Source organism: Perna viridis, chromosome 11, assembly GCF_037379345.1.
Source record: "Perna viridis isolate PV_CMFRI_1.1 ecotype Kerala chromosome 11, ASM3737934v1, whole genome shotgun sequence".
NCBI classification, from domain to species: Eukaryota; Metazoa; Mollusca; class Bivalvia; order Mytilida; family Mytilidae; genus Perna; species Perna viridis.
In genome coordinates, this window is record NC_142455.1 from 22,069,152 (window position 1) to 22,096,133 (window position 26,982).

A 26,982-nucleotide genomic window follows, 5' to 3' on the forward strand; every position below is an offset into this window, starting at 1 on the left:
CTTGTAAATTGACTGTTCACACGATTTGGCGTTATTGTTTTATATATCTGTCACGTTCATCACCACGTAAAACCCGCTGGGACAAGCGACTTCTTACATTCAGCTGAGATGCTTTTTTATGACAAATGTGCCCTTTGTACATAATGTTAAACCGAGAGACAAAATCTCATTACGATGTACCGCACGGTATATTACTCATTGTAGATGTGAATTTGAATACTTAACAAAGAAACTTGATTCTTGATAGTTTTATCGTGTTCTTTACAATACTTCAAAATGTTTTTTTTTTGTCTTTATAACTAGTACAATACGTTTGTCGACAACGTATTTCTTGAGTTATAATTCTTAAATCGTTAAACTATAAAAGACCAAACTAAAGTAAATCATATTTACTGTACAAAAATAACAATTTTTAAACCATTTCAGCAAAACGCTGTATCAGATGCAACATTTGGCCTTTTGTCATTTAATGGATGATTAGTATTATCATCAACCATAACATGTCTATCGCCATTTCGAGTTGTATTGTCACATAACGGTTTATTTACATAGTTAAAATCAGTATCTGCCCGTGATGTATAAGTAGCGTTCATTGATGTAAAGTCAGCTCTTCTGGAATGTGAATGGTCTCGATCTCTGACTCGTCGCCTCCAAGTTCGTCGCAAATTTGCAATGACCTACAAAGCAAGAAAGAGCCATAAAGATCTTGAGAAATTGCTGTATGTCTACTCTACAACTAAGTAATATTTAAAAGACACAATATGGTCAAAATGGAAATGAAGCTTAAACGAGTGGACTTAGATAAAATACCTAAGTATAATGAGATATAAAAAAGAAAGAAAAAAAGAATATGGAAACGACAAATTAAAACATTTGTACATAACTATAACACTTAACGAAAACAATTCAATCTCCTTCTCTCTTTTTACGAGTTTCGTAAGGTATTATGTGAACAAAACTATACTTTGTTTCCGTTAGATTTTAATTTTAATTTACATAAATGTATATTATATTAATGTGCGAGTCAGACGTTAATAAACAGAGAATTAGTTACTGTTCTTTTAGGTGTTAGTTTGAAATGATGATGCATGAAATGTAAAACTTACTAGTTTGTTGAAACCACTGTATAGTTGAATATGGCTGCTTACCTCATGATTAAGGAAGCAGAAAATAAGAGCCACACAAAATCCCTACAAAAGTACAAATTTAAAGAGTATATTATCCCGAATTAATGACAACATTATCAGGAATATATAACCTTAATAGTGAATTTAGCGTTTTCGTGACATAAGTTTATTCATCTTATATACTTAATTGTTTTAATGATGTTTTTAAACCGTTACTCTACCTGGAATGTTATATTTAGAATCAAATAATCATCGCCTTTTAATTTTAAATTTGATGCCATTTATATTAAACTGCTGATACATTTTTAGAAAAGAAATGTCGAGATACCTGAAGATTATTGACAACAATGGAAAATCTTTCATATTCCAATCCACCTGGGGCTTCCGTGGGAACTCTATATATTGTAACAAACAGTTGTACTCCAAATAATGGAAGGAGAACAAATGTTGCTTTTACTGCACGTCTACAACATACATTAAAATATAGATGCAATATATAGCTGAGAGGCACAGAAAAACCTGTCTTTACTGTATATACCTCCATAAACCTGTCATCCAAACTTACCTGAATAAACATGTTTTAATAGAACATAGCTGAAAAACCCTGTCAACCGAACCTAGCTGAATAAACCTGTCAACCGAAACTATCTGCATAAAACCTGTCCACCGAACAAAGCTGGAACAAACTGTCAACGGAACCTAACTGAATCACTTAAAAGTCCCGTTTTATCACTTCAAATGCATTTGAACCTTTGTAAGCCGACAATCAGTCTTAACCGATCCAATATTAAAGTCCAAAGTACTTTTAAAGTAGTGATTCTTGATAAACAATTGCAAAGCGACGATAAAGGACCCATTAGCCTAAAATACGACTGGAAATTGACCATAAAGTGTGTAAAGGTTTATTTGTGAATGCGGAAAGTTGAATCTATAACAAATTGGAAAACAAATAACTTTTGCATTAAAACTTAAATGTTGACGGTTTACCCAAAAAATCGATTTTCTGTACTTTTTTTGTCATTATCAGGGCATTTGTCGATCAGGAAATGGTATCTACATCCAAAAAGCAACTTCAAATTAAGTGAAAATATTTATTGTTACATAATTTAACATATGTAAAAAATATAAAGTTGTTTCTTGGTTGTGGACATATTTTCCGTATTGTTAATATGTCTGAAGCAACATAAAAATTTACAATTTTCTGCAGGTTTTTCTTCATTGACGTATTGTTGAGGCACCACTATGACTTCATTCCAATGAAATAATGCCACAGCACATTATTTTTTACTGATATCAAATAATGGTATAGACAATTTTTATGTTATGAGAACAGAGCTGATATATATGGGAAATATTCATAGCAGTAAGCCCTCACACCTTAAGCTTAATATAGAGTTCTTGATATCCAGTCAAAGAAATGTATTATGATATTCACAACAGATGACAGGTTACATATTATATCATCCGTAAGATATAGTTAAAATATATTCTTCCGACACTTGCAATGATGATGTTTAATGTTTTAAAAAAAGTAAGAGATAAAGCGAAGATAACCAATATAGATTGAAATGTCTTTGGTTCACCATACATAAAAGTGACCTACAGCGGCATCACCAAACACTTACTGTCTTATTTGATCTTCCCGCATGGTAATCTTTTCGTTACCCTTGTATACTTGAACCAAGACATTACTTCTGCTAGTAGAGATTTCGTATCCTTACACGTTAATGTAACTTGGTAGCGTTTGCACTTGATTATGGATTAGATTATTGTTCGGTAATTTTGTTGTTACCCTCATCAAACATTGACATATATCATAAGAGAGTAGAAAGTCTTACCTAAAATGGCTGGGCTCGTTTGGATGAGACTGAATTTGCGTCAACAGTATGCGTAAAATATTACATAGAAAAATTAGATTCACCTGAAATTTTACAACAGAAACAAAGATATTATTTTAAGATAAAGAAATGTTTGTTACATATAGTAATTGCTTACATACACATATTAATTTAAAAAGAAAATATCTGAACTTTGTCTAAGAGTAATCAAGGGAACCAACATTCAAGCGGAAAAAAAAGATGTGCAATCCAGGGACAAAGACTACAAAGAACATAAAGCAACTAAAACAATACATACCAAATGACAAAAGTAAATGAGCAACTAGGACTCCACTAAAAACTCGAAGCATGGATTATGTGCACCGGTAAGGTGAGCGTCCGCTGCTCTTTTAGAAACATACGCAGAGTTGCTCATGAAAAGTCGTCCAGTGTAGAGTTAGAGAAAAGGGGACCTATGACACGTTGAACAAATCAGTTTTCATGGTGCAGATTGATACACAATAACGAGCCAAGAGTTCATGATGACGACCATAAAACTTCTGTATGATGACTTTAATCTTGTAGCAACATAACCCTGTTCCAACAGCTTAATTGTAAGACGTCTAACGCGATACATAAAGTCTGCGTAGATACGGCAAGCTCTGGCATAACTTATGGGTTGTAATATGAAATCTCCATACGCAGGTGCTGAAGGGATGAAAGGAAAGTTGGCAATATCCGAATATAAAGTCATCACGCTTGTCGCAAAGTTTGTTCATTTTTATTTTCATCGATCTGTAAGTGTAGATCAAGATATCAGGCTGACATCACAGTGTCTGTAGTAACCTTTATCTCAACTTCTTTGGGGTAGAAGCGATGTATCAATTACCGAAAATAGGATAGCTAAACGTCTTCTATATAGCAGAAACTGAAATTAAAAGATCTAGTGAAACGTTGTTTTTTTTTTTTTCTTTTAAAAAAGATCAACAGTAAAGTCCGCCTCATAAGACTGAAGGAATCAGTCAGCAAGTAGAGAAGCACAATTTATGCCAAGCGCAATGCCGACCGTTTGTTGAATAACTCGTCAACTACACTAGACAAATATGTTGTCAATAAAAAATTCCAGCGTTTTGAAAACATCTTCTCTATATTTTGAACATGATTTAGAAAGAACAAATAAAGAACAGAACATTTTAAGAATAAGAATTAAAACTGAAATGTTGACGACGATATGAACAATGGGTTAAAGGATATACGATTAATAAATTCAGTTGTTGAATGCATTCCAAACTCAGAACTCTTAATATTATTATACGAGAACTGTTCATAATCTACTTTTGAAAATGTTTTAATTGGAAGGGGGTTATTAGTGTAATCCCACAGACTCAAAATATAAAGTAACTTGTACCTGTTTAAAGTCTACAATTTTGCGCGAAATAATTACTTCCTGCTCTTTTTACCTTGCAAACTTCGAACGAATACTGAATTGGCAATGATGTGAAGCACATTGTTTTTTTACTTTTGATTATTTCTAATTCTCGGTGAAACAACTAGTATAAAATTAGATATCGATTGTACTCACAAATAAGCATGCTAGGCTTGGTGCATCAAATATCCATTCAAAATGTTTATAGCTTGTTGACCAACAACTGTAACATTAAAATAAAAGTAAAAACATCAGCCTGTAAATCTTCTTATTTGAAAAATGTCCCTATAAATACATATCAAACGCATTTTTATCTTTTTTTTTTAATTTTATTTTATCACATGATGGTTTATTGGTGTTAAATGAATTTTGTTTTGTTTATTCTTTTTATTTATCATCTTGTATTAACTAAGAGGTTCATACTTTATAAAATAATTTTGATTTAGTTGGGTTTGAGTATGTGATAAATAACGCTACATCAATCTTGTAAAATTAATTCTTCTTTTGATCAATGAAACATGTGTAAAACGAACCATGACGAATCTGAAAACGTGTAAGACCAAAATACCTTATATCAATTTTTATGTAATTTGAGCCCAAAACCAGTCTATATCGAACAAAAATTATTTGGTAGAGACAGGTTTCCCAGTAGTTAGTCAAATATTGTAAGTAATTTACTAAACGTTTACTTTTTTTCATTTCCGTAATATGTGTGTGTGATAATTCTAACAAACTTACCTTTCATTTGCATACAGTAGTCTCAGGATTGCATACGTAAATGTAGAAACAAAAGGCACAACTAAAAGACAAATGAGCATATTGTGATTCAAACACATCCATATCACATGACATTCTTTGTGTTTAATGGAAACAATTGTAAGCATGATATTCTGTTTTATCTTTCTCTAAGAAGCATTTATGTGGTTGTTCAAAATTTGGGAACTGACTGTTTCCCTTGATGTTCCAAAGGAATGTTTAAGCGTTGACCGTAAGACATTTTCAATGTAGCGCATAAGCTCTGCTGTACAAAATATGTGATCGGTCAACGCTTTTAAATGTCAATGTAACATTAAATTCTTATAATATACCTACTTTGTTTAGATGTACATAGAAATGAGCAAATAATATGTGCTCAACAAAAGTAGTCCAATTAATTATGGGCATTGCCTATGTAAGTAGCTCAAAGGTGTGTTTCATTGACTCATGAAATAACATCTACAGTATATGTTTCTTTGCACCCTGAAACAGTAATTACGGAAACCAATATTCTAGCAAATATCAAACGAATATAATCCAGGGACAAAGACCAGACATGGAAAACAGACATACACTACAAAGAACATAAAATAACCAAAATGATACATACAAGTAACTAAAGTAAATGAGCAACTCGGACTCCACTAAAATTGGGAGCATGGATTAAGTGCATCGGCTGGGTGAGCGTCCTCTTCTCTTGTAGAAACACCCGCGGAGTGTGTTTATAAAAAGTCAAGTCCAGTGTAGACAAAAGATGACAGGAAAACTATGACACGTTGAAATTAGTTTTCATGCTGCAGATAGATACATAGTAACGATCCATGAGTTCTTGATGACGACCATAAAACTTCTGTAGTGATGACTTCAATCTTGTAGCAACATAACCCTGTTCCAGTAGCCTAATTGTAAGAAGTGTAGTGCGATACAATAAGTCGGCGTAGCTACGGCAAGATGCGGCATAACGTGCGAGTTGTGATATGAATACACCATACGCTGAAGGGATGTTGCCACAGATGAAAGGAAAGTTGACAATACTAAATGAAAAGTTTGTTGTATAATTCTGTCAATAATTTTCCTTTACCATTGCACTCTATGTGTAGGTCAAGATATATGGCTGACATCACAGTGCCTGTATTGTCATGTATCTCAAGTTCTCTTGGGGTGGAATTGATGTATAAAAATCCCCGAAACTAGGATTATTTAACGATGATTATGTTTATGTTTCATTGTCCCATGAACATCAAGTATTAAGTTGATAATCAAACGAGATCAGCATGTTTTTTTTATGATATGCGCAGTAAATGTAACTATTGTTGAATATTTGTACTTTGGAGACTACATATACTTCACAGAAATGTTACTGGAGCGCTTTTATTTTTTTTATTTCATTTTATTATTTTTTTTCATCGCTCCGAATTACTGCATAATGTATACTAATACCTGACTTAATATAGGAGAAAATGGTGTTTGTTTTTTTTCAAATTTCAAAGTAAGTTTTTGTGAAAAATTTGTTTTATATGGGTAAATATCTATTAAACCAAATTTTCATTCGGACTTTCAATGGAAAGGACTTTTGCAAACTTTCAAATAAAACATGAACACTTATCTGTACATAATACAAATATAAATACCATTTTTTTTAAATCATTATATATAACACCAAAACGACATGTACATCATCGATATCGACACTGCAAACAAATTCAATTTATCAGGTATTTCATAATCTGGAATGTTACTGTATATACATGATTTAACTTACAAGTACATGCTTGTAGTATTACGAAATTTACAAGACGTAAAACACTTTGCCTTCATTCCTTGTGTGGCACTTGGTAGACTTTTTCTCATTACTTATTATTGCTTCCCATTACAAAATTCATGGTTTTGAGTACTTTTTACATACAATTTATTTTTTCTTATCAATTTTAACCTTTACTTACTCCATCCTGAAACATAAAGAGGTATAAGTGTTCTTGGAGGAGAAAAGGCATCACTCATCAGCCTATGGAGGTAGAATCCCTCACAAAACATCCAGGTAAAACTGGCACTCTTAGAGTAAATCTTAATAAAAGATAACACTTTACAGCCAGGCTGAAATAGTGAAAACAAATTTAGCAGTGTTTTTCCATTCACCACCAAAAAAACAATAACCCAATCACGAAAAATGATATCGGACACGAAGATTATTTATCAACGTTATTTTATCGATGTCTGAAACAACAAATCATCAGCAAAACAAAGTCTTATCATTTTTTATGAATCTGGAATACACTTATCGAATTGATAGTTGCGATGGCAATATGCACGTAACTCGATTCACGAACACTGACAGATGCAAATGCTAAATTTAAACCACATTTTACACCGGCGTTATCAAATGTAAACATTTAGAAAGATCCAAATGCAACATTTATATGAATCCCATATTGTTATGTTTTGTAGATAATCTTCAGTGTAGTATATCATATTACCCCATTCTGGGCGAGGACAGTCGTGCTTGCTTCTCGGTTTGTAACTCTCTCGTATGTCACCAACATATCCCATAGCGCCACTGCTATTTCTTTGAGCAACAAGGATATAAAGAAGTTGATATGTAGTCGGATTCTATGCTGTTTTCTCAATGCTCTACAAAACAGACAAATATCGCAATCGATTGGCAGAGGTGATTCATGGAATAACAAAACATAAAAATAACTGTTTTGGTCAATATATGCGATTGTATTAGATAACAATAGTCTGTTTTGAATATACCGATATTTTTTAGGAAGAAAGAAAAAAAAACATTAATCCCCCACTTAAATCAACCAAATCAAATTAAACATTAATTATAACACTTGTAAGGTATGCGTTTCATACACAATCTCTATCATATTTGTCTCGAATGAGCAACAATTGAATATTAAACTTGGTCATGTAGTCTGTAACTGTTTCTGAACTAGACATAAAAGTGATTTTGTTGGTTTCTGGCCTGCATGAATCACATTCCGTGTGATTTTTATAAAGACTGCCACTTAAGGAGATAGGCCTAGGGTAAGGAACATAACTCTTGAAATCAGGGATATGTTTGTATCATATTCAATTTCACCCAAACCTTTCAAGCTTTCATTTGAAAGAGAATGAAATCAGTCAAAGTTACTTTGATGCTTATATGATATTGACGTAAAATGCTGAAAACAGACATTCCAGTGATTTGTAAGAGTTATGTCCCTTTACATAACTACCTACTTAATAATGGATTACTATTTAATGTTTTATAACCAAACAAACAATGTGATTTTAATTTAATGTTAAACACGTCTGATGTGTTGTATTGTTGGGTATTTAAAAAAAAAACCATTATAATAGGTAACAGCCTAAATTGTAAAATAGATAAAACCTTGCCGAAAAAGTACATTACTTACTTGTATTTTATAAATATGATTATCGCTGGGAATAGTAACACTATACTAACTACACTGCACGCAAACCCTAAATGTAGGGAGGTTTTTAAATCCTAAAACAATTAAAAGAATACGTTGCATTTTTTTTTCTGAATACACAAATAGTTTAACAGATGAAAATATTGTATTCTTTGAAATATGACCTATTTGTTATTCATCTTATCACTTATTGTCGTGGCGTTTCAGAGCTTCTCTACTGGTGTGTTTACACTTGTTGAAGACCTTATGGTGAACTCCTAAGGACTTTTCTTTTTTGAATTGAACTTATACAATATCACAATTGTTTCATGTCACCATATCCGTTCTCTTTTCTTAAATAAACATTTGACAAGAAACAACCTATAAACTATCGTAAAACTGTTTTCCACTGATAGTTATACAGCTGTCCATAATCATAATTGTCTTATTTGGAATTATTTATTAAGAAAACTGGTCATAAAGTAGTATTTACCATTTACTTAAATCAGCTGACTGTAATTATCCCTGACACATTATTCCATTTCCTTGCAATTGTATTCTTCTATTTGCATGAAAACACGTTGTCTAAATACAACGAGAATAACGGAACTATTTAAAAATTATTATTGGGTCTCAACAAAATTCATTTTGAAAATATGATAGTTTACTTATTATATTATTGTATTTAACTTATTTTTAAGTTATAAACTGAAAATACCACTTACATCCATAGTAAGACATGGCTGATAATTGGTCCATTCGGAACCATCTTTCCGCTCCCAGGATGCATTTGAAAGACATGTCTTTACGGCATCCCCTGTAAAAAAATATAACGCTAATGTGCACAATCAAGGTTCTGATATCATTTACAAGACTATGTTTCTGTGAACAAATTTTGCAGTCAGAATATTTCAAACCAGTGATGTTGAATGTTTTATCAAAATTAAGTACGTACTTTCTATTTACTCCCACAATAAAAAAAAGACTTATTGCATTGTATAAAGTCAAATATATGTTTGCCTTTTATCCCGTTTATGTAACTATGCTTTTACACCGCAAAAGTAAATTCAGTGTTGTTTGTGTAGAAATACAAATCTGCACACATGCACTGCTTTCATTACTATTTTCAAAGTATCAACACAGGTTTTATAAATCATCTGGTTTACACAGGGAGAATCGATCAATCAGTATTGTCACAAATCAAATACATTTATCTAAAATACGTACGTGACGGGACGGAAAAAGTTAGAAATAAAGGACAAGACTGATACACAACTTCACCGGGAACCGCATCTTCCCAGCATCCCCATCCATCCCATGTCCTACTGCATGTTGTATTAGCATCACCTGGTGGATTAGATATCTGACTCTCACAACAAGCCTCTGCAGCTATACAGCATGATTGCCATCGAGTGCATTCATCGCTGTCTAATGTACTGCACACAACATTGACGTTACTTTGATTATGAATGTCAGGTAATATCAACGTATTTTCTATTGCATTATAAAGATGATAAAAATTATCATGCGCAAACAATATTTTTATTTGCTTTGTAGAAAATAAAAATTCATAGCACCAGGCACATGAAAAATAGCCAAAGTCTGTGGGCGGAAATGTTCCTTGTTTTGAATGACATGTTTTCTCAGCTACACAATAGAAATTCAACAGGATCTAAAATAAAAGATATACTTGCATGAGATTTATATCTATAAATACTATTTGAAATGATAGATTAAGGTATGTTTACCACACAACATTAGTACAGTTATAGTAACAATACTTTATCAGAACTATCATGTTTATGTCGGGTCTTAATGGAATCACTATAATCATTTGGCAATATTTCTAAGTACAATATACAATAATGCAAATTGGCAAAGGGTTGTAATCCGTTAACATGTAATGGCTCATTTTAGCTCACTTACAGCTTTATTTATTGCGCAAAGGAAAACGTTCAAGACTTTTGTATTTTAACGCAGACATTTGATAGGGCGAACACAATCTTGTGACAGCCTAGTAACATAATGCAGTCATCTGACATATCCATTTCGCATGTTTGATTTTGCTATTTACTTTAGAACATCTAATCCTGAAATAAAGCTACAGTCATAAGAACAGCACTTTCATAATTTATTCATCTCACGTTTTGTGAAATCATTTGAATTTTTTTTTACCAGATAGGCACAGAAGGAATATGTATGGTTAATTTGCCAACATACATAACATTAGAAGTAATATACTTGTGCTCTTCAATGTTTTATTTCTGCAATTAAGGAGGTAGACCAAAGTAAAGGGAAATAACTCTTCGAAATCATTTGAATGTTTGTGTAAACCAGTTCAGTTGCGTTAATTTCGTATACGATTTGAAGATTGATCTTATTTTGTTTCAATTGAATGGAGTAGATATGTATATACTTGTTTTTTTTTTTTAAAGTGAAGCCGGGTTGCTTAAGATATGAAAATTAATTTGATTCATTATTTGTCAATATATTTTATATATCAATAAGGGAGTCAGATACAGGAGATGCTGAAATATTTGATGCACAGCGAAATTTTAACTGTACGGTTAAGAACATATCCTGCTTTGTCTTTAAACAAGAACGTACCAGTCGCGATTTTGTTTTACTATAAGTGCCAGCAGCAATGACATGAAATATATACATTTCAGCAAACCTCTGGCACTATATAATTAAGATTTTAACAAGAATATACAGTTGTTGCAAAGAAGATACATTTTCATTCTATGTCTGCCAATTAGTAATCTTTCTTATTTTCACACTGTAATTACTTTTGCTGAAATTAAGTCAATAAATATGTCGACAGCTAACATTATCAATTAAAGTGTCAGTTATAATATATCATTCCCAAGATCTGTACATTCTATCTATTTGATAACGTTTCTATAATTGCTTTGATGAACTGCAAAGTGCAAGCATACCGTTTGAACACATAGGGAACATTAACCGGAAAACATTTTTTGTTTATAAAAAAACATTGCATGACAACTATTTTGGATTTGATTTCAGTTATATCAAGCACCGACCATTTTTTATCCTGAGGTCTGTGTGTGCGGGTGTGGTGCAATTTTATTATTAATATGTCAGCAGAGACCGAAAGCAATATTTTGATTTGAACAAATCCAACTTGTCATGTATGGGGTAATATAGAAATATAGTAATTAATTTTCTTATTTAGAATGGATAAGTGATTTATTTACTTTTTTTCAAAATCTGGAACCTTCTTCTTTTTTTCAAAAAAAATCCCAACCCTCCCCCCTCCCTTATAAAATGGTCGGTGCCCAACTTACTGCTAGATTTTTGTTCGCTTTCTCTCTCATTAAGTTCAGAAAAGTTTGCTAGTTAAGCAGTTCAGAGATAATATACAATTGTTTATTTTGCCCTCGTTTAATTGTTTACCTGCCAAAGACAAAGGTACTTTATACTTGAGTATATGAATGAACTATTCATTTTTCTCTCATCGTTTCGATATGTTGTGTATTCATACCTGGAAAATACAAAATATCATTAATACAATAAAAAGACCCATGTGATTCATTCTTTAAAATCGTTATTTAAAATCTTTAGTTACACTTATTTTTCAAGGAGTAATTAAATTAAGGGAAGAGAGACCAAAAGAGGATAGATTTATGGTTTTCCACAAATTCTTCTTTGGAGAGTGTGGTAGCAGTATAGGGCTTATCACTGCTATTATTTTCTACGTCTACCTCTGATGATAAAAATTGATGCAAAACGTTTTACAGACAAAAACAATGTTGGTTTGGGTTTTCCCTGCTGGTACGACAACATATTTGTCATGTATAGTAGACAATGTTTTTGCTACATCGGGGTCTTTGAAAACTGATGTAGCTTTGGCACTCATGGCCCTACTTGAAACTTTCATTCGTTTCAAATTGAAAGACCCTACGGCCGTCAACCACTCTGACAGAGGATCATGTCTTCTTGTTCTCGTTTTATCCATTTTCTTGCATAGTCCTCGACGGCATCCATAAGAACTTTAAAGTTATAATTCCAATTTATGGAGCGTGGTTCACGGTACTTGAGACCTTTATAGAGGATATTACGCAGACATTCGTTTTCGATGATGGTTAAATCTCCCGTCACGACGTTTCCAGAAGGACCATAATGAATGGAGAGTTTTTGCTAGAACAGTCAGGTGATTTAGCCTTGAAGTCCTCAATCACGAGACTCTGCAATAGCCTTTTACAATTGAAAATTTTCGATGCAATGGGTGAAGTATTGGAATATGAAATAATTGATATGGATTTGTCTTTGAAATATGGAGGAATTTTGTTGATGACGTTTTTGTGATGGAGGATGTTAACCAAATTAATTGCATCTATACCTTTGTTGACAAACGGTAGTGGAAGAAATGATCGTTTTTCGTCATCTTGACTTTTCACACAAACTGATTTAAAGAGTCTGTAGAAACCAATATCCAAAATGATGCCAAGTCTGTATTATGATGAGGTGGGGTCAGATACAGGAATGTCAATACTTGTTTTGAAAAGGGAGTGTAGTAGAGTGAGAGGTACAGAATAAAGTTTGGTTCTAATGTGAGGTTTTTGTATGAAAGGAGGGAGACTATCGATGGAGATATCATGTAACTTAGGTGACGTATAGTGGCGATGACCATGACTCCTTTCCCGTTTTGGATTTTTGCCAAATAAATTCATCTCACATTTATGCTATTGTTATATTGTCTTGAAGGGTTTCCTATACTTATGATGCTGTCATTGCATCCGTAAGATATTCCAGTACCTAGTCTGCGTATCCAGTACTCCTTTCTTTCCCTACGATAGTTTTTACTTAGAACGGGACTGTTCGTAGGATGGTAATTTTTTTTTCTAAAATACGAACTTGAATAGAGAGGATTGAATGATCTTGTTAATAAAATTGTTGATAAACTGTCGGGAATTTAGTGGTGTTAATTCCCGAACGATGACCGCACATTCTTTTGTTTAATTGTTCTTGCGTTTCTCCGACATATACTAAACCGTATAAGTTGCATTCTAATCTATATATTAAGTTGATTTGCAACTTAAGTCATCGTGATTTCTTGTATGGAAGGTTTTGTTTGTAAGGGAACTGGAGAAGTCAGAGTCGGTTATAAGAATGTTGTATGTTTTGCAATTTTTATATCCACATTTTGATATGGTACAATGCGGTTCGTCATCGTTGTAGTCAAATATATCATTAAAAGTGATGGAACATGGTTTGATAATTTATAAAAAGTAAGAATTTTTGTACTGGAATATATGGCCGGGGCACTTTCCATATCGGATGTGAGTGTGCTAAGATTCCCATCTGGGGAAACTACATTAATAAAAAACACAGTTAAATTTGATTATCACAGACGAAATATATGTTGCATTACTGTATGTTGTAGACACTTTGAGTTGATAGTTTTAATGATAATTCGAAAACGGATAAGCGTATAATAGTCCAGTCAATCTTACACAATCCAGTAACCTGATATTAATTGCAGGCCAAGACGCATATATATTCTTTTAATGACAGGAAATGTACAAGATTATTTTCAGAAAAATGTCATGAAATGAATGCAATCAAATAGAACATATGACGAAAGCAGATAGTACATCTGTAAATATATGTAGTAAAAACCAGGCATAAAAAACGTCATTTCATAAAACACTTCAGCAAGGTAAAGTAAATTTAATAAAAAAAAACATTCAATTTGTCCACGTAATATTTTAAGCATTAAATTTTATGTCTGTCCGGCGATCATGACATCATTGTCGTTAACATAATGCAAACCATACTGTGAAAGAAGTTCATGCAATATGAGTATTTAATTTACCAACAATTCTTATATATGCCTTAGAGTAATTTACATGCTTACAATAATGAAGTATTTGGTCAATTGTAACTCTATGCTGTCTATCCAACTTCCCTAATCTTACTTATATTACTGTCTGTGAACGTCTGTCTCTCTTTCTTTTATTAATGAACCTGATCAGGGATTCTATTATACACAGGCATTATTGTCGGGAATCAAATAAGTTGTCTACATGCTCATCAGCAACTGATTACATGCAATTTCATTTAATGCCATATACACCAATTATGGTATATTTTCCTATTCTAAACGGTTAAATATGAATGCGATTTTGTACACAAGGGACTGCTAAATGACATCTTGCCTTTTTTATATTTTCCTTTTTTTTTGTCTTAAATCCTTGGATGACGTTCTTCTTCTAAAGCAATGTCAAGAGCTACGTTGTCGAACTTTTCACTTACACTAAATTAATAGAAAAAGAACATCAATAATATCTTTATTAGACAAAAATTTTAACCAAACTTACTTTAATTTTCATTCTTTAATTTATTTTTAAGGCGACTAAATAGTGCTCAGAAACCTAGCCGGGGTCTAGGCGCTCTGCCCACAGAGCAACTGGGATGTGTGCCCAAGGTGGTGGAATGGGGTACCCCTGGCGTGTTATATGCTGGGGTTGTCAGGCTATAATACGGAAAACCTGACCGCAAACCATAGTGGTGCACCGTGTTGGGTAAGATGCCACGTTCCTTGCACGTTAAAGAACCCTGCTGTGGTATTCGATAGGAGTAGGAACCTTTGCGCTCCGCCACAGGAGGCTAAATTGCCCGACCTTACCCACCCCCCTTTTTCCAGTGTCAATCAAAATTTGTCGACCCTCTAATCCTTGTGACCCATCCTGTTTTTCATTTCATGTTCATTTTATCATCCATTTCATGTTCATTGTCTGAATATAGCTGAAATATTGCTGCTCGGACTTTAACCCCAACAAACAAAGCATTAATTTATTTTTATGGATACTATTTAAATTCTGTTAACGGTTTGATAACGGGGGTTTCACTCCAACTGCAAAAACAATGACAATAAATTTTAAAAAAAAATTACTGTACCACTCAGTCGTCAACTTCGCTGTGAATCCATTAAGAATTTAAATTATCATTTGTTATCTTGATATATATCTATATATATCACGTTATTCAATAATAAAATACATTATTTTAGGATTTACATCCTTAAATAAATGGTACTAACACATGATGTCATTTTATACCATGAATATACTATATCAAATGATATACATGTATGAAATAAGTAAAGACATTTCAAGGTCGGATGCAGCGATAACTCTAAAATGAGCATGAACAGAAGAAGGAATAATTCGAGGTGAGATGATGCACGCTTATTAGCAGTTTTGATATGGTGAGAATAACTATATCAAGACTGAGGACTCATATGGCCCAAAAGTGCTCACGAAATAATTGCACAGATGCCGTAAAACATCGTAATATTTTTTCCGATATCGAACACTGGTTAAATTCTTAATTGCCACATCCATACTATATGTTATTTGAAATTTTAGAATGTTTACTTCAAACACGACACAAAACGACTCCTGATTGAAATAAATGGTTTTGTATTTTACTTTACTGACATTCTACTATAGAACACAAGAACACCGCTTGATACTTTTACGTTTCTTGCACACACGCAAATCGCACACCCAACGCATGATAAAAAAAAGAATCTATCGTGCGTAGAAAGGAACGCTCATGTTTTGCGTTTAAAACCAAGATAAACGAATGCTTTTACCGTGGTTTCAAATGCACGATAAACGAAGATTGATATACACTATAGACGAACGATAAAAAATAATAATACAAAAAGTAAGAGTAAAATCATAAAATTAAAAATTATACTTGAACAAAAAATTAGTAATTAGTTCAGAAAAAAATAAATTCAAACAAACGCTTGTAAACAAATGCTTGTGTCGTGACTTTTAACGAACGCTCGTATCATGAGTCATGCATTTGTCATGCGTAAAACGCACAACAAACGTACGGTAAACGACGCACGAGCGCTAAAATGGGAAACGTCAACACGTATCAAGGAGTGTATATTACAATGTAATTGAATGACAAATTTCAAAATTGCTAATGAATGTAACAATGAGTAGTGGTATAGATATACACAGCGGATTGTTAACGATATAAAAATTATCAAATATTGGAATATCAACTATGAACTGTGAATTAAGGCAAAAGAAATTGGGCCACGCAATCGACTTTTTATATCTTGATCAATCAGATTCCTAACCACTGCAGTTGAATGCCAGTGATTTAGGACACTAAGAGGCAGGTGTAACCTGCAAGAAATATAGGTACATTTTTTTATATATATTTAGTTATTTTTATTTTTATTTTTGCCACTTCTAGTCGCTATTTAGACCGATGTTACTTAGCGTGTTTGTAGTTGAGACTTTCTGGTTAAAGCCTAGTGTCGTCACAAAAAAAATGCATTTGAAATTAAGTTACAATTGAAGACTATATAAATAAACTGTTTAAGTGAAGAAAATACGAAAATACTAGAATACCGAATGGGAAGCTTTAAGGCGTGACTTCCTTTCAGACTGAAATCAGGTTGTCAGTACTTCAAAGCTTTGATATATTTCGCACTAAATACCATTGTGAAGAAATCATCTATTACTACGTATACTTTACGTGCATTGCTTTTTTTACAAGTTTAGCCTTAGTGGGAGGATTAAAAGTCAAAACCAGCCATTTTTGTTCTTATTTATTATTTTATCCTTTTATGTCTGAATAACAATGATACACTAGATCTATCATTCCAATAGAATAATTGATCATAAGCAATAAAGTTTTATACGATAATGCCTACATATTCAAATCAAGATATTTTATCTTTTAAATTCGTTAATGAATTCTCAAAGAAATGAAGCATATTCTAATAAATAAAATCTACAATCAAATTACTTCTTTTACAAGGTTCATTAAGGTGCTCTCAAGTTTCCTTTTAATATTTTTGCGCTCGAATATTCTATTACTTTGAAAACAACTCAATGTAAAATTCTAATAATCTTAAGAAATGTCGTTATAATCAATTAAAAAATCTAAACTAAGGCTTGATTAACTATATCATCGTGTGTCCTCTTGTTGTGCATTTCCGCTGAAACATGCAATATCCGATTATCAAAATACGATCAACGTTTGGAATTAACATAAAACAGTATGAATTTCTTGCAACTAAAGATTATGAAGTTAATGTTCGCTCAACGATTAACACAGTGTTTTATATATACTCCTGTGAAACCATATCATTTCGATTCCATAAAATGGAACATATTTCTATTGACTTTGTTTCTTTATTATTTATTTTTGTTTACCAATATAACCCGTTTTGGAGCAGCTGACGCTTCTCAAGCAGCAAAACAGTGTATGAACCAGAGATCAATGACCGAAAGTAGGTTATGTAGGTATCATGTTGTAGAAAATTAAAACAATTCGTTTGAGTAAATTTTTAATCGATTCCAGTCACATTTGGGTTTGTTTCTTGATAAAAGAGCTATTTAGCACTGGATTAATTGAATCGTAAAATGCAGACAAATCGACGTTATGACGTCACAATACAAAGTCAATTTGTTCAAAATAACGGTTACCTAATGAAAGCAAACTAACCAGAAAGCCTTTAACTAAATTAATCAAATAATTATTATTTTATTATGATTACTATTTTAAGTGTGCAGTAAAAACAAAAATCATGTGTTGTTTAGTTCCTTCTGTTTTGTTATTATTTGTCTCATTTCAGAACACTGAACAATCTTGTTTTATTTCAAATCACAAAAAGTACTAGTATTAACAATATTTCACTGATTTTTACAAATAATATTGTCACTGATGTCTGTCTTGTTCAGAATAGAGAATTATTCAATATAACAATACAATTAGTGTCCGGAATCCGATATTCATCTGACTGATCTATAAAGATAATCATAGGTTGTCTATGTCTATGTTTCTGCTTTGTTTATTCAATCACCCCTATTTTTTTTCTCGATATAACAAATAAATACAATTTTCACATCGGCGACAGCAGTGAAGATTTATCGAAATTCACCTCTCTAAAATAATGACGGAGTCATACAGTGACTTTTTTCAGTTATATCTTCACTGTCCTAACTTACATTGTACTAGCACAGTCATAGTTAACCCGTTCACTTTTTTACTGGTTGGTATAAAGCCCCAACCCCCCCTTCCTGAATGCTGATGGCACACACACGCACATCTTAAATGCAGTCTGTGTTGCAATAGATGTCACAGCGGTACAAGTTCGAGTCCCGCGGAGTGAACGACCAATAGTTTGCTCCGCAAATGTGATAGTTCTAACATCGTTGGGAATTTTTCAGACCTTTATATATATATATATATATATATATATATATATATATATATATATATATATATATATATATATATATATATATATATCGTTTGGAATAGCGAATTGAGTCGTCACATCCCATCCCCATCATTTATAGATTATTCCTAATTGCAACAATTGTGTTCCTATTTAATACTTACTTATTTCACATTCTTCGAAAATAACAGTGTATTGACTTGAAATAAAAACAAAATACGGATAAGGCTTTGAATCGGGGTTAAACGCAAGGCTCCATCAAATGTTTTCCCGAGTAGCGCCAATTCATTTACTGTAAAGGTATTAATTTTTGTGGTTGCTAATGTTCGCAAATTCTGTCAAATGAACATATTCTCCGGTATCAATATTCGCGATTTCAAAAATTGATAGGCGTACTACAGCGTGAAATTCATATCAATTTTGTACCCATTTTCGCGGTTTTCTAACCACCGCAGAAAGGGGAAAATTAGTACACCGCAAAAATTAACAAGTTCATGGGATCGTTCTGCATCTCATTTCTAGTCAATAAACTGTTACATGTGTGGTTTTAATGCCGCAATTCTTATCATTACTTTTTTTTTCATTTGTGTTAATTACATTTCTTCCCAACAATGGGCCCTTGCTAGTGAGACTACGACAAACAAGTAGGTCTTGTAAGAGTATGAAAGTAGACGGAACTAAAGTGCTTCATACTGTCAGTGACCGTATATTATCAATTAATATACGGCCAACGCGATTTGATTGCACCAATAGATCGATTGCAGTATGAACAATAATAATAATTTTAATTGATATTTTACATTTTTGATGATTTCAATGGAGCTAAATACAACTTTTGTACAAATAACATTTCAAAATCACCATCTCTCCATACAAGAAATCCGACATTTCTCATCCTCCTATTTACAATGGAATGGAGAAATAACCCGATTCAAGTACTATCCAATTCAATTGTCTGAGTGTCGAGCAGTAAACCCTTTGTGAACATTATCTGTTTTTGCCCGTGATTTTCCTTTTATTGTTGTGTTTGTTTTGGAGTTTTTGTTTTGTTTTGTTTTGTTTTGTTTCTTTTTTTGTTTTTGTTTTTTGTTTTTGTTTTTTACTTTCATTCTGACGTTTTAACTATTGTGTTAAAGGTTGTCATAAAGTACTTGTCTGTTTGTTCGGCTGCTCTTTGGCGGCAGATGGGACATTGTTTCTCTATAAGTTTAATTCAAATATGTGCAAATAAAAAGACGAGAGCAATTAAAATCATTTTTTTTACTGACACTTATTCAACTTGAACACGTCCTCAATGTCCCCTGGCGCCTTCTTAACTCCCTCTGTAACATATGTTTTTATTTGTTCTTTTGCACTTCAGATAAATTTAATTTACCTTCCAAGCAAGTCAAAATAATGTTCATATAAATGTCGACAAATGCGGCAACTAAAGAATTTTATATTTATATTTTGTACCAACGTGTAGTTTTAAACGTTTATTATTGGTGCTTCAATATTTTTCATAATCACAGAGACGATTTTGTATATGGGTATAAAACTGTCTTTGTATACCAAATTTTAAAAAGAAAAGGAATTCTTACTTCAATCATTACCCAGGTGAAAGTAAAATTACAACTGGATAAACAGTGCAGTAAAACTATTAAAAAAGTATTGAAAATGAATGTATACCAAAGACGATAAATAAACCAAATAGCGTGAACGTGAACTTTCGGGTGGTCAAACTTTGTACCTTTTTTTTGCAAGTTCCACGGATATCCAAAATAAAAAAGATCGTCGCTAAACTTTAGTTAAAATACTTTGCAGTTACTTATAGATGTTCATATGGTTTAACCTAAAAATAACGCGTTTGTTAAGAAACTGAAATAAGCAACTTAAGACAAATCTGCGGTAAATCGTACAATTTAGCTCTCCTGGTAACATTTGCACTAGTGTATTTAAGAAACGAAAGAGTATTTAACATAATTGTTTTTCTTTTATATTAAGTACTAGATTTAGTGAAGACTCCTAGTCGTCACAGATGTTTAATCTCTGATTTTGATCCTTAACGATTGAAATGGAATGATAAGAATAGAAAGTAAAACAGCACGCAGGCCTATTAGCACACCTTATATTATATATTGTATACAATTATATGAACATTATACTTAATTCTTACCATAAGCTTGGACCTGTACAAATTAAGCCGGTGCAAATACAATGCCCTGATAACAACGTCCTTCCAAACTGTTTCACTTCTTCAATAAAAGTAATACATAAATAATTTGTACAACATCGAAGATGTAAGATTGAATTAAACTTAATGTCATTCACTCAGACCTTACACATGTATTGTTAAAAAAATCGCATACCCGCATAAATTGATTTTGTTTTTAAAATCCATAAGAAAAATCATGATAGAATTATAAGATAATGACAAAAAAGGCCGAACGATCATTTATTTTATTTTGTTTTTGTTTTTGTTTTTTTTTATGTATTTTGTTTTTGTTTTTTTGTGGTTTTTTTGTTTTGTTGTTTTTTTGTTGTTTTTTTTTTGTCGTGTTCAATTTGGTCTGTATATTTCAAAGGACATGACTGATATCGCCGTCTCGGTTGTCTCGGGATAGCGTGGACGCATCGAGTGCGGGATGTCATGAGTGAGATCCCGTTCGAGTCACACCAAAGACTTTGAATTGGTAGTCACCGATTCTTTGCCCAGCATGTGGTATAATGGGGACCGGTTGGCAACTGATTGCTTAGGTGCATGCAATTACTGCCATAGGACGTTTAATCATTTAGTCATAATCAAACAATCATTATTGATAACGTACTAACACAAGAAAATATATACATGACTTAATCATCCATTTTAAACAAAGTTTATTTATTGGGTCATGAAAAAGACCATAATAATTGATGTTATCTTGTAAATGATCTGTATCTGACACAAGAGTATAAAATGATTGAAAAATGATTGTTAGGTTATACCAAATGATTATTTTTCAAGTTAAATAATTGTGCAGCATGTTACATATGTATGGCAATATTTATATCTTAAATCCCAAAATAATTATCAAATGTTTACATATAGTGTGGAGGTACTTTCTGTTTGTGTACCTCAAGTCTCGTTACGTTGATAATTGCTTAGATACACATTTGTTAAACGTTAGAAAATGTTATATATCCTCTTACCGTTATGCCATCTATATGAGTTTACGTTCAAATTAATCCCACAAATACAACTGTTCGACCGAGCGTGATAAAGTCTTTCAGAAATTTAATTTTGTAAACCCTTGTTATTGAATGGTCAGCGATAAGAGCAATATTTCTATTCAATAGGTTTAATCAAATACTCCAATTTTATTACTTCCTACAGAACAAATCATTCATAATTGTAAAAGTAAACACAGTTCCGATCCTTAAATCATATGATATTTCATCAGTTAGTTGAACTTAAAGTCAGTCATTTTCTACCACACACACATATGACCGTTGTATATTTGTTTTGCAAATTTGGAATATTGCACACTTTGTTTTAATAGATGCATACGATATGTACAATTTTAAAATGAATATCTTTTAATAACAATTATAAAAAAAAAAATAATATATGGTACGGAGGGAAAATTTTTCCAGATTTCAAGTTCTGCAACGATCCACGTTAACGACTTGAAAAATAAAAAAAGTAATAATTATAACACCTTTTGCTGTCAGGTCAAAGCTGATTCAATTTTGGCATCATATCTGAACCTTTTAAACTAACATACGAACAAGAAATGCATTTTACTTTATAATATAAAAGATATTAAAGCGATAAGCTTACCAGATGTAGCTTATATCCAATTATATCCAATGCTAAAAAAACTCCTCGAAGAGAATTTTTAAACGCTACACAGAAAGTTACGTTAACGATATTCAACATCAGTGATAAGACTGTATCGAAGTTTGCACCTAGGGATATATCATCGCTTACTAACCGTCGAACATCTGATTGCTGTAGTCAGGAACATATTGAATGACCAATTGATTTATAGAGGAATTTAGGTATGAGAGTAATGTCATACATACTAAATAAGTACAATATCAAATCTGCACCCACAAAATGTTTGATGCCATTGCTTGAAATAAAATTATGATACTCGTCCGTCGCATTCTATGTGCGCAACCTATATTTTCCAAACAAGATTTTTATTTGAAAAAGTTCTAACTTCACGAGTTGAATACAGCTGATTATACCTTGTGTATAACATGAAGAAAATAATTTGATTGAATTTTACCGAAAATTTCAAATTGATAATTTATGTACAATCTATTTATTTTTAATCTCAAAACTATAGCCACCACATAACAAATGGAGACTTAATATGTGGTCTTTCAACGTTTCTGGATAAGAAATAAAAGAGAAATGTGTTGGTTTTTGACATCCTTCCGTTATCTATAAAGAATGCCTCTTAAATCATTATCACAATCATCTCTTTGTCGCGTGTATTTGACAAATAAAGATAGTAAATTTGATGGTTACTTTTTAATTACGATAACTTTATTGTATGAACTGTTAACCAAATGTTCATATATGCTTTGTATTGAAAGAAGCGTTAGTTAATTGACTGTCAAATCGAGTACCTAATTAGCTCTCTGCATTACGCACGGACTTTAGCTTGCCTGTATAAACCTGTACGACAAACGGGATGTCTATAAATTTGATGTATTTTTTTATTCATAAACTTTGAGCAAATATTTCTGCACTTGACAGTGCTTTCAATTTTCGACTTGGAATGACTTCGAGGACTTACCAATAACTTGTGCAACTACCTCACCTCCGGTAAATTCTTGAACACTTCCTTATTGTCACAAATATAGCTCTTTGACGTATGTATTTGAAGCATTTTTAAATATATATTTGATGATGAAATCATCAATTGTAGGGCAAAGACTGTCCAACAATGTTTCTAAATTGTAACCAATCAAAAAAACTTTTTTAATGTGTGCAGAGTGTGACATTAGTTTGTTTTTAATCAAAGAATTTCTTTGAATGTTTTTGTTTTTCCATAAAGATACATCACCTCATCTTAAATCATAATTTCTGCTTTCAAGATGTTGGCGTATGTTTTGAATTTCATATATTAGGATTTTATCTGAAAACTCAATTTGTTCGGTTACCAGTTACAATAATTGTGATAGAAGGTAAAAAAAAATTAAAGAATCTAAGTAGTATTCTTTGTAGGAATCATGCAGATTCTGTAATATGTGATACACCCCAAAAAATGCTTCACATTCTTATTCTTTTATGGGTGTATATGATGAAATGTGTTATTATTCATTCCAATTTGTTTACTATTGGGAGGTAATCTACATTGAAAAGCCATTGTATTAAAGAGGCATCTACAGAGATATATCCCTTAATTTTGAATTATACAGTGCATTTTTATATTTTTCATCTACAATTAACAAGGGTTATGTGAAACCCCACATTTTTCTTCCTGTTTTCTGAGACATTTTAAACAAAATATCAAAAAATAAAATTATGTAGGCTTTCCAACCATGAATCACATTTTGCATGAATCTTATGTGGGGTACTACTTAAAAACAACTCATTATCTCACATCTTTTATTGATGTCCAATTTATACTAACGACCATTGTTAAAATTGTTAGTAGAATAGGTTTCAAGCGACTGGATAGAAATTAAATATTTCCTTACCAAAACTGAGGGGATCCTAAAACTCTTTTTCTTGTTCTTTCCTTGACATTTGGCATATTCAAGGCATATAAGAATGAATGGTTTTACTAAATCCCAACGTAAATATTTAATTTTGTTTCTTAAAACTTCTTTCATCTCTTACAGCGGTCTTTTAAATTTACCATTTGTAAACCCATGGGGAAATCTACTTTTAGACATGCTATCCAACATAAATTATCCCGGGAACAGTTTGGCTAATTGAATAATTGCTTTTTTCTTCATTTAAGTTGGAAGAATTGGACCACTTCATTTGTACCAAATGTAATTTTTCAGTCTGTCTGTCACAGTGCAAACTGTTAATTCTAAGGGTATAGAATGTAGTACAAGGGATTGTAATTGCCGAAATACGTCGGCTTTTAACGGCCGCAAATGATGATGCTACTAATATATAAATAACATTAAGCAAAGATCATTTGTCTTTATGATGTTGAATCTGTTGTATGATTTATTTGTGATATTTCTTGCATTTTATTTCCATATTATTACCCTTTTTTCTAATTTTATAGGTAAATTTCATAATGATATTGTAGGAATGATGGGAGTTATAGCTTCAATTGAGGACGAATTTTAGCGACCTTGTAATAGTACAGAAATATGAATTTAGATTTCAAGATGTTCAGAACTCAAAATTTTCGTTCAATTGGTGACTTTCCAAAAAATTATTTTACAATGATAAGTGTGTATAATTCAAATGGAACGCGAGCATCCCGAAATATACATAATAGACACAAGGAGTGAATAACGAGTATTATATTCCGTGATACTTACCAATATAGTCATTGAATGGTATGCATTATCATATGATGTTGTAGAAATACGAATGGATCTACCAAATTTCATATTGTTTCTTTTCAGTTTCGTCTACCCTGAACGTGACGTTGTATGAGCAACTCCATGGATGTTTCTACCCTTACCCTATTGGTGCACCTGTACCATGCGTCCAGTTTTGGTGGAGTGCGCGTTTAATTGTGTTTCTTTGCACGTGCTATTTTGGTTACTTAGTGTTCTTTAATGTGTGTGTCTATTTTTCCTGTCAAGATTTTATTTTTGGAATATTTTCTTTTGATTTTGGCTCCTTTGATTTCCTTGATTACTCTTCTGATCAAATTTAAAAGGTGGGAGTGAACTCAGATTTGCTCTTGACGAGTGAGCAGTACAGTATTTTATCACTAAACCCTTCAAGCTGCTAAAAGATTTTCGAGTACTGTGATAGAAATAAATATCGCTTACAGATATATGTTTTCTTTTCATATTGCAACCAGTATGACGACTTTGGTTAATGTGCAGTATATACTTGTCCTACGTTCACTCTGGATTCAGTCTATATAGCTAATGGTCGCGATTATTAGCAAAGAGCATTAGTCGAGAGACAAATAACCCATATGCTGTAATGTTACTACATAAAAAACAGATGTTAACATTAAACAATATCAAAGTTATTTTTAATATAGAGTTAAATTGAAATATTTTGAAGTGAAAGTAAATAACAGACCTTGTTACTTCTGAACTGTTTATAATTCATGTTTGTGAGAAAAAACATTATTATTATTATTATTTTTATTATTGTTATTAAAGGACATAACATCATCTTTTAAGATAAAGCTAAAATTCAAAGACTGGGAAAATACGTATTTCATTTAAGAGGATAAGTGGATTCAGATCACGTTTTCTTCTTATCATCGTAGCAGTAGAGAAAAAAAAGATTTAAAGACATAAACCACACAATACGAAGAAATATTCGCTTTGAAATAAAACAATATTAACGTTACATTGGTAATAAAGGCATATTGTGTAAAATGTATTAAAAAGGGTAAAGTAGTTTCCAACCAAAATAATATTAATTTGGATATTTCTTGAATTTTGTGAAGTGGCAGGTAAGGAAGGAAATCATTTACGACAAACTATATCATTGCACAAATGACCAGGTTTTTATGAAGCTATCAAAAAAGTGCTTAACGTTGATAAACTTCAGAATCATTTTATCCTTTTTTTTTTATTTCACACTTCTACTGATAAAAATATCTAGCTGTAATAAAAAAGGAGTAACTTAAAATTATTAAATATAAAACTTACTTTTGCAACGATTATCCCGATCAAGTCCAAAATTATAGGAAACACATTCATACCATCATTTTACTCTTGAAATAAAACATCACTATTGTAACATATGAACAATAATCCAACGATGAGGACGTGACCAATATTAAGATTAAGAGGCGTAAAACCTAATGTCTGTCAAAATTATTTGGACGACAATATCTTGCGCTCCGATTTTATACAATGAACTATTGACTTCTTATTGAATGTTTGTGTTCAAATCTTTACAACGAATAACGACATATCTTATCTCTGATTAAGCCGATTTTTTATCCATCATTTGTTGTTTCATCGACGTATATTTTTATCACTTATCACAATTTTTCTACCTCCAACACTAAACTGATAGCAATCACACTTTATCAGCATACGAACTATCAAAACAAAACGCTATTTCAAT

At 32.0% G+C, this 26,982-nt stretch overlaps 1 protein-coding gene across 5 annotated transcripts; it reads right to left on the minus strand.

Moving 5' to 3' along the window:
* Positions 1-374: 374 nt before the first annotated feature.
* On the minus strand, positions 375-26,982 carry LOC148603356 (calcitonin gene-related peptide type 1 receptor-like). 5 transcript variants are annotated; one of them, XM_088552664.1, is made up of 14 exons: positions 22,570-22,778; positions 20,926-21,004; positions 11,945-12,032; positions 9,755-10,199; positions 9,253-9,344; positions 8,531-8,622; positions 7,601-7,754; positions 7,070-7,220; positions 5,109-5,169; positions 4,527-4,593; positions 2,966-3,048; positions 1,456-1,591; positions 1,107-1,190; positions 375-677 (listed from the first exon to the last, which is right to left on the minus strand). In XM_088552664.1, the coding sequence occupies exons 3-14, from the start codon at positions 11,993-11,995 to the stop codon at positions 423-425; spliced, it is 1,671 nt and encodes a 556-aa protein (XP_088408790.1). In that variant the 5' UTR covers positions 11,996-12,032; positions 20,926-21,004; positions 22,570-22,778; the 3' UTR covers positions 375-422. The 5 variants fall into 5 exon arrangements, with proteins under 5 accessions (XP_088408790.1, XP_088408793.1, XP_088408791.1 ...); XM_088552667.1 differs by lacking the exons at positions 20,926-21,004; positions 22,570-22,778 and adding an exon at positions 26,559-26,982 and having other exon boundaries at positions 1,149-1,190; XM_088552665.1 differs by lacking the exons at positions 20,926-21,004; positions 22,570-22,778 and adding an exon at positions 26,559-26,980 and having other exon boundaries at positions 7,070-7,190.

Excerpts from the sequence above, each read along its gene's own strand:
- LOC148603356 (XM_088552662.1), bottom strand. The coding sequence starts at position 11,995 with ATGAATAGTTCATTCATATACTCAAGTATAAAGTACCTTTGTCTTTGG. Across the intron at positions 7,221-7,600 it reads CTGTCCTCGCCCAGAATGGG|CCTGGCTGTAAAGTGTTATC; the intron begins GTAATATGATAT and ends TCACTATTTCAG. Across the intron at positions 678-1,106 it reads ACAGTGGTTTCAACAAACTA|GTCATTGCAAATTTGCGACG; the intron begins GTAAGTTTTACA and ends CTTGCTTTGTAG.